The 12,644-nt window shown below is 40.1% G+C and overlaps 1 protein-coding gene across 1 annotated transcript in view; it reads right to left on the bottom strand.

Moving 5' to 3' along the window:
• The window catches only part of arid5b (AT-rich interaction domain 5B), a 145,021-nt gene extending 132,669 nt beyond the window's left edge, over nt 1-12,352 (bottom strand). Inside the window, exons 1-3 of the mRNA XM_078413241.1 lie at nt 11,855-12,352; nt 11,273-11,527; nt 730-964 (exon numbers count right to left, since the gene is read on the bottom strand). Of these exons, the coding sequence (XP_078269367.1) occupies nt 730-964; nt 11,273-11,527; nt 11,855-11,875 (511 nt within the window). The 5' untranslated portion in view covers nt 11,876-12,352. The remainder of the gene's footprint in view (nt 1-729; nt 965-11,272; nt 11,528-11,854) is intronic.
• Between the last annotated feature and the right edge of the window lie 292 nt (nt 12,353-12,644).

Genomic DNA, 12,644 nt, shown 5'->3' with positions numbered 1-12,644 from the left:
TGGGTCCACCCTGTTCTAGTATTCTTTAAAACTGCAAATCCATCAGGGAAGGCAAATCAGTCACAAAAAAAGTATTATTTTAAGCAGGACACTCTGCAAATTAAAATGCAATAGCTGAAAGGGCAAGATTGGTCTAAAATAAACAACAGTGGTTTAACCACAATATGACCATGCTCATTCAATTCTTTCCTCCCAAATGCAAGATGTCAAAAGAGTTGGTAGAAACCTCAGAATTGTGCTCCCTGTGGACACTTGCTGAACATTACGTTGCATTTCATGTGACACTTGACATAGCAAAGCTGAAGGATAAATGATGGCAGAAAATCATGGGCAAAAAGTTACGAGAGAAAGCGGGACAGGCAGTCGCAGATTCAAATGGATAACATTTTTCATACTGACCATTGATTATATAAAACTGGAAAATCAAGCATTTCAAAGGATGACCTCACATTTATTTTTCCATGCATGTCTAATAACATTAAACTTGCAACTCTAAAGAAGAACATCAATGACACAAAAACATCATAAATGTCATAACAGTTGAAAATAGCCAATGCCAAACTGCAAGTCATTAAATTCCACCAGAGACCAAGCAAATTCAATGAAAATATACACATCTGTTCAGTATCAACTGAAGCTAAAATTGAATCAAAAGATAAATAAGAATAAAAGGGGTTTCAAATTAGAATTTTGAGCTTTTAAAAAAAACAATGTAAATAAAATAATTACCAAGGTCAGCCTTTTCTTTTAACACATCCTTGAAACTGAGGCCACTGTTGAGAGTGCATGGTCTGTAGTGCTGCAAGGTTTCCTTTTGTCCATTGATCCTCAGCGCCTTTCTCTTTGAGGGTTTCAGTGACACAGCCCCGAGGCCTCGTGTCCACGTGCTGAAATCTGAGCACGTCCATTTCATCAGGTCATCCAGCTTCACAACTACTTTCTCTGAAACGGCCACGACTTCATCCTGTAGAGCGTACCAGAAACATTCAGTGAAATAACAATAAGACCTTGCTGACCTTTAATTGTGCACCATAGCTTGATAAGATCATAAGTGATAGGAGCAGAATTAGGGTATTCGGCCAATCAGGTCTACACCACCATTCAAATCATGTCTGATCTATCTTTCCCTCCTAACCCCATTCTCCTGCCTTCTTCCCATAACCTCTGACACCCATACTAATCAAGAATCTATCTATCTCTGCCTTAAAGATATCTACTGACTTTGCCTCCACAGCTTTCTATGGGCAAAGAATTCCACAGATTCACCACCCTCTGACTAAAGAAATTCCTCTTCATCTCCTTCCTCAAAGAACATCCTTTAATTCTGAAGCTATGACCTCTAGTCCTAGACTCTCCCACTAGTGGAAACATCCTCTCCAGACCCACTCTATCCAAGCTTTTCACCATTCTGTATTTTTCAATGAGGTCTCCCCTCATTCTTTTTACATTTCACACAATCAGGTTTTCCATTTACAAAGTCATACACATCTCAAACACAAGATTTTAATATTCTAAATTAATTCTGTTGATGACTGAATAATATCCAATATCCAATAATATCGCTATCCAACTGCATCGTTACATAGGATCAAACTGCACAGGAGTGCATTTAATTAATCAAGTTCGTCCCAATAAAATTTAGTTGTACACACTTTTTCCTTTCTAAATATTTATTCTCTTTTGGAAGTTAATACTCAATTTATTTACACCACCCTTTGAGGCAAGGCATTTTAGATCATGACAATTTATTACACTTCTTAAAACAAAAAAGTTCTTTCATTTTCTTTCCATAGTTATCATCGCAATTAAGTTAAACCTGTGCCTGCTTGTCACCACCTCTCCTGTGTTATTATTCAGCTGATCGAATGACTAGGTAGCCTAAGGAATCTGTAATAAACCATTCAAAAGTTCGAGAGCAGCTCAGGTGACTTTCCTTCTAATCTCTGAAATTATTCCTCTGAAAAGCTTCTGCATGTAGACCGCAGAGATAAAGAAGTATCCGATCACTCTTAAGCATAAACTATTGTTTCATCTACACCGTGTGCCACAATACTACATGATCAGGTGTGCTAGGTCTTTTCTTCTGCATTTGCCATTTTCTGAATATATTTATCTGTGAGAGAAGATGATAGATTAATATTCCCAGTCTCGACCAGAAAGGTCATCCGTCCATTCCCCTCCACAGATGCTGCCTGACCTATTGATTTTCTCCAGTACTTACTGTTTTGTTCAAGATTCCAACATTTGTTAATTCGGTCTCCAATTCAAAATTAATATTCTGTGCTTTATTTGAAAATAACATGAGGGACAAAATTCTACTGACTGACTTTAAAAGAAAAATCAATATCAACACTTATGTAAAGATTTATTAATGCAATTGATATTGCGCAATCTGAATGTCAATTGTTTGCCGGATAGTTTGAGCGTTGCATTAATAATATGACTGAAGACGTTTTAAGATTTGGTGCCAGAATAAATTAAGGATCCGAAGTGTTCAGCAGTATCTTCTTATTTTTGTTCAAACCTTTAAGATTCTTCCTAATCTTGTGATTCATTTATTTTTCTTTCATGGGGCATAAATCAGTTTCAGTAAATTTCTAACATGCCTACATGAATATAAAGCTGACCTGGAAAAACATTGAAAAGGAGCATACCCATTATTTGCATTTGTCATTGGAATAATCAATCAAATGTATTTTAATGACAATTTGTGTGCCACCACCACAAAAAAAACAAAGTGCATAAATGGATCTGTACCAATCCACTTTAAATTTCACAGCTTCCTCAAATTCTTCTACCCTCCTCCCCCCCCCAAAGAAAATCTACATTCTTTCACCAATAATGAAATATAATTCACCAAAAGATGAAAAACTCTCACTGCAAAAAATGTTAAAGCTCTAAGTAAACAGATATTGGTAATGAAACAAATGTCTGCATTCGTTTGTGAAAATGTCATCTGGTTAATAAAGCTCAAATCAGGAAACAGACAAAGGCATTTTACAGCTTTTGTGATCCATTTTGAATCTTCTGTTGTTGGGCGATTTGTTTGAATTCTCTTTTATTCTTACTGCCTTGATGAGCACATCTGTTAGCTGTGTAGGCAGTAATGCTGTAATATGAGAATGTGAAAACAATCACTTTCCAAAGTTCATCAAATCAACTTTAATGCCAGAATTTCCAGATGCTTGCCCAGATACGATTTAGGATTATACAGAGTAAAAGCTTCAATCTGAAAGGTATCCCATGCCCAAAATCATATCTCTTTCCCCCTCCCCCTCATAATTACTTGAACGGTTTTGAAAAAATTATAAAGTCCTCAAATACAAAGATGGAAACTAAAATATAGAAACTAGAAATTTATTTGTGGCTGTAAATTGTAAAGTTGAAGTATTTGTCTTGATATAACAGACCTTGCATGAGGAGACAGCTAACAGTCACCAAACAGCATTGTACTATTTTTAATGACAATCTCCAATATTCATCTTTAGAAAAAACAATAAAGTAATTATTTGGCATAATTTATAATTTAAGTAATGTTACAAGAAACTGACACAAAGAACAAGTAAACTATGTAATAAAATGTTGCTTACAGTTAGCAATGAAATTGTATGCAACCATCCATATAATAATCTTAGTTAATGTATGGTTTGGTCTGTTCAACCCTTTGATAAAACAGCTACCAAAAGAAAGAAAATCTGTCATGCTGAGAATGTTTCAGTCTGTTGCCTCATGAGGTCAAAGAAAGAATTCCTCAGGTCAAAACAGATTAGTACACCTGCTTTGCTGTCTATTGAATTACTGACCTCGCAACATGAGAAATTATGCCTATAGGAATGAGAAAACCCTTTATGTAAAGTGGCTATCTAGTAATTCTTGTTTCTAACAAAAACCTGTAGATTTTCAATTGTATTATTGTTCTAAATTCAATTAGCAAAAAGCTCAACGTTATAAATCTACATTAATAAGTAGATTCTAACACTAATGTTACATTGAGCATGAATCACACATATGTGTTTGGAACTCTGAATTGTATCACTCATTTTATGAATGATCCTAAAATGCACTCTCGTTCCCACAAATTATTTATTTGGCCTGCAATAAAATCATAAGTTGCTGATTGACAATGTTTTCTGAGAAATGTCATGTTCAGAACAAAGAGAACGTTAAAAATGTATAAACAGATAAACCGCAAAAAATTTAAAATGTATCAATTGTCCCGTTTTCCTTTCAAGTCCACCGTTCTCTCTGGATAGCACTGTTCCCAACTATACATTACTTCAACGTCCACCTTATAATTTGATCACACTTGAAAAAATAGTGTCCAAGGCTGTGATAGGTACCGTGAGGCTATTTTTTTCCCCATGCTGGCAATGAATCACCGTGAAGATAGACACAAAATGCTGGAGTAACTCAGCAGGTCAGACAGCATCTCCGAGTTATTCCAGCTTTTTGTGTCCATCTTTGGTGTAAAGCAACATCTGCAGTTCCTTCCTACACAATGGATCCCTCTGCACTATTCTACCAAAGGAGACATCAGCGCCCACTCCGCACCAGCTCCCTCACCCGATGTAACAGAACGAATGTTAATGGTGATTGCCCAAAAAGTTTTTTCTGATCTCTAGTCCATGTATCAAGGTCAGTAGCCTTCCAACTCGAATTGGCTGACTCAGGACAAACCAAGAGATAATATTTGGTGAAACAAGGAATTGCAAATGCTGTTTGACAAAAGAAAGAGTGCTGGAGTAGCTCAGCGGGTCAGGCAGCATCTCAAGACAGCATGGGTAGACAACTTTTCAGGTCAGCACCCTTCCTCGGACTGATATTATTTGGGGCTATTTAATTCTACGCAGTTGTATTGTTTCTGTGAACTTACCACCTTGGTCTTTTACATGGCGACCATGACTCCTGAAATGATGAGAACCTGATAGCCTTTCAGCCTATAAAGACTTGTAAAAGATCTTCTCTGTGCAGGTACCTACACTTCAGCCAGCGCAACATCCGTAACTTAAGCTGGTTGCATTAGTGAATGGAGCAGTCTGAACATAACTCTTGGTAGAATGATCAGTGAACTCCAGGGCAGATAGATAAAGATATCTTCAGTAGCTTTACCTCTCCTGATTTGCAGATATTAGCAGATCGTGGCATTTAGGACTTTTACTCCAGCCTTTCCCAAACCTGTAGCCCAAGGCTACAAAAGGCAGGCACGATAGGATTATGAGATTCCTAAATTGATGGTAATTTAAACATACGCTGTACTGAAGGTGTTTCTCAGTTCTGATTCCCCCAAATTATTTATCTTTCCACAGTTGCTGCATGTCCTGCCATGTTTTTTTCTAGCATGTTCTGATTTCAGTTCAGATTCCAAGCGTCTGCAGTTTTTTATTTTCATATTCATTTTTATCCTTGGTATTTGTGTCATGTAACTCCTTGTTTATGACCTATTTTCATCAGCTCAGCAATTCAGGGCTGATAATGCTGCCTCGACTAAAACCACTCATCACTGCAGCAGCAGCAGTAGCTTGCTCTTTTCATTTTACAAGGAATTAAAAACTGTAAGATAAGAATCTCACACTGCCTACCTACATAATCCTTGCACCTTTGCGTACAAACCTTTGGAAACTTGCCAGAATGCTGGCTGAATTGTTGCCAGGCGGAATTTTTTGAACAGATATTATATAAAATGTTGTACTCTTAAAAGAACATTGTGTAACCTTTGGAACCCAGTCATTTCACTGTTAAAGTCAGCAGAGGACTTCAAAAAGTAATTAGAGCCTTACTATTGAATTCACGGGTATTATTAGAGGACAGAATAACTTAGAGTATTTGGTAACTGGGACCTAATTTAAAGAAGTCAGATGCTTGGCACCAATGTTTTATTTCCCCTCATCCACCCTGCAACCAACCCCCCCCCCCACACTTCTTTTTCTGAACAATCATTTTATTTTTTTCTCTGAAAGCAAGCTTTTAAGAGCTCTTTAAATTACCCATGCCAGCAGTGGAGTTAGGAAAGTATTTTTAACAAATGTTAAATTTCATTCCAAGGTATTTATGTTCCAGCATCTTTCCACCAGACCAATTTATAGTCATAAAATATTACGATCTTGCTCTCCAGTTTAAATTTATGTCATTATTTCCCCTCCTATATTATATTGTAAAATTGTTTAAACATATCTTTAGTTACTACCTTCACAGTGACTGACCCAGTTTAAAATGAGCTTTGCCATGCAGGCAATGCTGCTTGCTGGATTTGAATTGCGAAGTAGACAAGTGACTCTTGGGGGGGGAAAAGGATATTGCTGTTTTCCTATTACTATATTCAAAACAGATGACATTATTCAAATAATTGGCACATTAAATGAAAAAGCCCATGATGCTCTCACTATCAGAACAGTGCTTGTGAACATAAGAAATGCAAAACTTGCAACAAAAAAAAATTGTTGCCAAAAATATACTGCAGAGTATTTTGCAGATTTGCATAATGGTATTCATTATATTTGATCCCTCTGGGGAGTAGGACATTAATATACTGTACAGTGAAGATGAACTACAATTTATTCAGCTTTACTGGAATAGTTTGCCATTATTAATGCTGCATATTTATACCAATTTTAATATGCAGGCACAATTAGCATCTTATGATTCACCGCACAGTAACAAAAAGGTGGATTAGAGTTGAAATAGAAGGTAATTGTTCTGCAACAAAGTCTTTTAAAAAAAACCTGAAAAGGAGCATACAATTGCAATCTATTAGCAAATCTTACTGCGTAGGAGGCCATTCATCCCCCAATGCCTGTACCAGCTCTTTCAAAGCTTTCTATTTAATCTCACGTTGCCTTCTCTTTCTCAATAATCCCCCCCTTTTGTTGCTTTTCCAAGTACGCATCCGATTTCCTTGACAAACTCCCTACTGAATCAGCTTCTGTTTCAGCTTTTCAGGCCATCCATTCCAGATTATAACGATATTTGCCGATAGTCATAGAGTGATACAGCGTGGAAACAGGCTTTCAGCCCAACTTGCCCCAGCTACACTAGTCCCACCTGCCCATGTTTGGTCCATATCCCTCCAAACCGGTCACAAAAATATAGAGAATAGGTGCAGGAGTAGGCCATTCGGCCCTTCAAGCCAGCACCGCCATTCAATATGATCATGGCTGATCATCCAAAATCAGTACCCCGTTCTGGATTTTTTCCCCCTATCCCTTGATTCCCTCAGCCCCAAGAGCTAAATCTAACCCTCTCTTGAAATCCATATGGAAATGTCCTATCTATATACCTGTCTATAGACACAAAATGCTGGAGTAACTCAGCGGAACAGGCAGCATCTCTGGAGAGAAGGATGCTGCCTGTCCCGCTGAGTTACTCCATCACTTTGTGTCCATCTTCAGTTTAAACCAGCATTTGCAGTTCCTTCTTGCACATATACCCGTCTAACTGTTTCTTAAACGTTGGGATAGTCCCAGCCTCAACTACCTCCTCTGGCAGTTTGTTCCCTTCACCCAGCACCCTTTATGTGTAAAGGTTACCCCTCAGATTCCTATTAAATCTTTTCCCCTTCATCTTAAACTTATGTCCTCTGGTCTGGTCTGCTTTGTTGAAACATCTTTATTCTCTGCCTAGTTGATTCTTATGAATAGCTTGATTTCACAAATTCATCCCACTCTTTCTCCTTCTTATATCATCTTTATTTGTGAGGCCACATCTTGTAGATTCCAAACTCTGACCTATTCGCCATTGATTGTTTTTTTGCTTCCCAAGTTAAATTTGCATTGATGTAGTGCCTTCAAACCGTGACTGAGAAAGTTAAAATCCACAAAGAATCAAAAAGTCCAGGGAGAGCCATGCAGTCCCACAGCTTGAAAACAGACCCTTTGGCCCAATTTGTCCATGCTGACCCAGATACCAATCTACGCTAATCCCACCTGCACACATTTGACCCGTATCCCACAAAATCTTTCTTATCCATGTCCTGGTCTAAATGTCTTTTAAATGGTGTCACTGTACCTGCCTCAATCTCTAGCAGTTTGCACCACGTAAACACCACTCTGTGTGAAGAAAACATTGCCCCTCAGATTCCTAATAAATTCTCCCCCCCCCCCCCCCCACCTTAAACATATGCCCTCTGGATCTTGATTCTCCTACCCTGGGAAAAATAACTGCGCGTTTACCTCTCAGGATTATATACACATCGATAAGATCAGCCCTCAGCCTCCTGCACTCCACACAATAAAGTTGTAACCTGGCCAACCTCTGCCAGTAACTTGGGTCCTGGCAACATCCTCGTGAACCTTTTCTGCACTTTTCCCAGCTTAATGGCATCTTTCCTATGTTCCCTCTGGTTTGCGATTAGTGTAAAATTGGTGTACTTTTACTATTGTAATTGTAGCAGAAAAACCACAACAGGCATACCAAAGGCTTGTGTATATAGTGTACAACATACAATGGCATATGCCTTTGTGTGGCATACATTATATTGTATGCACAAGCAAAGTATGTACAATCTAATTTATACAGATTGCTCAGCAAGTGGGATACATAGTTCAAACATTTAAGAGATATTTGGACAGATGCATAGAGAGCAACGGTTTAGAGGGATATGGCTCAAACGTGGGCAAATGGGACTATCTTAGATGGGGTATCTTGGCTGGCATGGACGAGTTGGGCTGAAGGGCCTGCTTCCATGTCATTAGACTATTTATTTTTGAAATACGTCAGCATTCCCGTAAATCATTTTCATTCCAATGCAGACCAAGTATTTTATGAGAATCCATCTATTTTTGACATTGGATAAAAAGGTCACTCACTGTTTCATAGCACCAAATTCACAAACATTTGGCAACTTACATCTTTGAAAATGAAAATTTCTTAAAAATGAGGAATCATCCATTTCCTGGTGGGGGGGGGGGATTTTAAAGTTGGAGATAAATATGAAAATGATGGGTCAGTTAGCTCGTAATTCCCATTCCGCGAGCAGAAAGATGGTGTAATATAAAAGAGGATACAATGTGAGAGAGATAGATAACCATCAATTCTGACGAGAACTGTCTGTACACAACACACCTATTAATATGTGACAACTGCGTTCACATATTAATGGGAGTCTCGTATTGAGCTCGCTGGAGCTTGGTGCAAGTTTCTCTGGGCACTTTGCCAAGGCTTAGGGATCAGTGTGAGTGCGCGCTTGTTGCTGTTCCTGCCTCCGTTTCTCTTTGCTAATGAATGACTAACTCTGGCCAGAAGAGAAATGACATCAGCGGCCGTGAAGTGAGACAGCATCTGGAAACTACAACCTGCTCCCCACCTCGTCGTGTTATTGTGAAGTACACAAGGTATTTGCACAATTCCAGCCCTGTCCGTGGGAGCAAACTTCCAGCCACCCCCCCCTCCCCCCTCCAACAACAGAGGGTTTTGAGGTTTTCCGGGCGATATTAACTGAGAGTTAATCATTACCAACAGCACTTTGGTCCTGGGCACCGATATCAGAAATAGCAAAAATCAGCACAATTTAACCGCAATGCTAAAAACACAGTGCATTCACATATAGGGGAATGCACACGTTCATGTGAAAACAGCTGTGCATCGCTTCCAATGAATGCATGTAAAATCATAACACGACTTCCTACAATCGAGCTGAATAAACAAAAAAAATATCAACCGGCAGGTTCGCGTTGAGAAAACAATGACGAGCCCCGCGTTGCTGCATTCAGCACCCTAGATGCCAATCAAATGCTATTAAATTGTGGCATTTGCAGATATTCCACCCTGACTGTATAATAAGCTAATCGCTTTCAGCTGCTTAACATGTTCCGAAGGAGGGGGCGGATTTAGCCTGAAGTGCCACGGATCTCGGTTTTGTTATTTATTTTATTCTCCCCCCCCCCCCCCCCCGATCACTAAACCGCGTCAAGTAATAAATTTCAAAAGCAAATAATAAAGAGGGGAGGGGAGGGGAGGGGGGTGGTGGTTGGAGAGAGACAGCTGCACAGGGAAATTTAGACAGGGGGAGGGGTAACAGAACTCTGCAGAAAGGTCACTAAGTGTTTTCAATAGTTTTTTTCAACTGGCAACAATGAATTTAGTAATTATCGATCTGGAAAGAGAAACTAAGCAGGTAAACAGGTCGAATTTACACTGGATTGGATAGTAACAGTATCAGCGCGGTTAGGTCTTTTTTACTAATGTATTCGGAAAAGAGAACACTAAAAAACAATACGAGGGATTAACTGCTTCTAAACCTGTTGCAAGATATGAAAAGGTAATTTGACACGTCAGCCTTTCAGAATGCACAATTAACTTCGACGTGCAGACAAGAGCTGTTTTCACGAGCACAACTAGTCGCCTGTACTGTTTACAATCTATACTCTCTCGCCCCTATCAGGATACTGTAAAAATGCAGTTTAAACACTGGACTATTTACACGTCACGTTAAACCAGCACTTCCAATGCGTAACTGTTCATCATCGATTTTCACACACATCGCTACTAAATTACAGAGCACAAACGCCGCGCAGACCAATCCAGTCCCCCACTGTCCTTCTAATGTATTTATATGGTAAACTGAGTCAGATTTCAGTTTTTAATTTAAAAAAAAAAAAGTTATTTAAAGATTTGCGTCATAGCATGGAAAATTGAGAGGCTTGTTTCCTTGGCACGCTAGATATATATTTTTTCTCTCTCTCATCTGAATGTGCTGTTTGGATGTTTACATGGAAAATGACCCGTTTTCACTACACACTGTAAAAACATATCGCATGCTGACAATCATTAAAAAAAGACTCGGCGCATCACATCTCTTGCGCACAGATAGCGAGACACAGAGCTGGTCTTTCACTGTATTGTTGTACCTGTCCCTTTTCACTCGCTTACACGCCTTCATAGAATAGCTTTGATCTCCTCCAGTTTCGTAATTTCCGCCCTTTAATCCATGCTAAATATTTTTTATCACATAGTTTCACCCCCCCACCCCCCTCTTTCTCCAAGCCCAAGACAAATAGCTGAACAGTACCCAACCGAGCTACAGGGGAGGGTGCAAGTATCAATTCCTTTTCGGTTTACACTATGTAAAATTATGTAAATACATAGTTTTATTTTTTTAAAACTATGTAAATACACTATACAAAGTTCATGTCCAGCATATGCAATATAAACGGCAAAGTGTACAGCTCTTATTTCATAATTGTAGCAACGAGAGAGAGAGAGAGAGAGAAAAAAAACCACATCACATAGTATAGTCCATTAAAAGTGAATCAAACAAGAAAGTGGGGGGGGTCATCACCTCTCCGTGGCCGATCGACCTCCCTTCGGGTGTATCTTCGGGGAGAAAATAGAGTTTGGAACTCGACAAAAGTTGCTTGTTGTTCTTCTCTTCCCACAAAAGCTGGAGTTCTGCTATGCAAATCGGTGCTCCTGGCTTACATCTTACAAAGAAAAAGTCTCCGAGGGAGAGGATTCTTGGTCTACCTTCAAGGCTGAATTTGAAAGCTTTGTAGAAAATGTATGCTCCGTGTAAACCGCACGGAGAGCCGACCCACTGTGGAGGGGAGGGAAAAAAAACATACACAAACACTATTAACAATAAATATATTTGGGGGTTATTTTTCAAAACAAAACAAAAAGTGAAACGTTGGGGGAAATTTTGACTGGGAAGGGCTTTAAAAAAAAAAACACAATCAAAATATGTTTGGAACAATTTCTGAAGAGATTTAGGTCAGCTTTTTAAAATATATACATACAGATGTATTTTAAAACTTTTATGCCTCATCCACAAGTCAACTTAAAGTCAGGGAGAGGGAAGGGTGCAGGCGGTGGAAGGGTTTGGAGGGCAGTGTGAGAATAATAGCAGAAAGCAGTTTAATACCTTGATTGAGTCCGTCTCCATATCGCCCTTCTCAATTGATTGAAGTCTACATTCTCCTCCAAAGTTGGCTTGAATGAATGTGCGAGGTCCTGGCAGCTCCACGAATATTTCGTGGAAAGGTGCAGAGATGGTGCAATATGAAATTCATTTCTCTTCCTCCAGACAGATCCAATATGATCGCAGTCTGCACCCAATTATCGCCCCTCCCCCCAAGTTTTGATACCTCCCCCCAAAACTGCACCAAACGCTTGAAAGTCCTATTGTTTTTCTTCTGCAAAGTGATCTGTGAGTCCGCCTCGGCTACCCCGAGGAGCGCCGAATTGCGATGCTCGCGGCCCCCGGCGCGGCGAGAAATGCAGCCGGGGCGACGGGCGGGAGGGGGCGGCTGCATTTCTCGCCCTGGCCCGGTTGCCGGCGGGTGGGAGGCGGGGGTTTATTTTTCGCCGCGGTTTTTGTCGGCTCCGGCCTCTACCGCCCTGCCAGGACCTGCGGCATGACGTCAGCGTGTGTGTGAGAGGCAGAAGATTTCCTGCAGCGGTCCCGGGAGCGCGGGAGCGCGCGCGCGCGCGCCCGCCCAGGCAGTCGCGCGCACGCTTCTCTCACGCGGGAACGCGCCTCGGGCACACAGAGAATGTAGACCAATCGATTTGAGAAGGGAGCAAGTTCTAGTGCACGTGCACTGGTCGCGCGCATTTCTGCCCCCCCCGGACAAATCACGGCGAGGACGCGCATCCCCCCCTCTCATTTCCCCTTGAACAGTTTAAAAAAATTTTTTTAATTGCAATTAATT

Source organism: Rhinoraja longicauda, chromosome 16 (assembly GCF_053455715.1).
Source record: "Rhinoraja longicauda isolate Sanriku21f chromosome 16, sRhiLon1.1, whole genome shotgun sequence".
In the NCBI taxonomy this organism is placed as follows: domain Eukaryota; kingdom Metazoa; phylum Chordata; class Chondrichthyes; order Rajiformes; family Arhynchobatidae; genus Rhinoraja; species Rhinoraja longicauda.
This window is presented reverse-complemented; position numbering and strand designations above follow the sequence as displayed.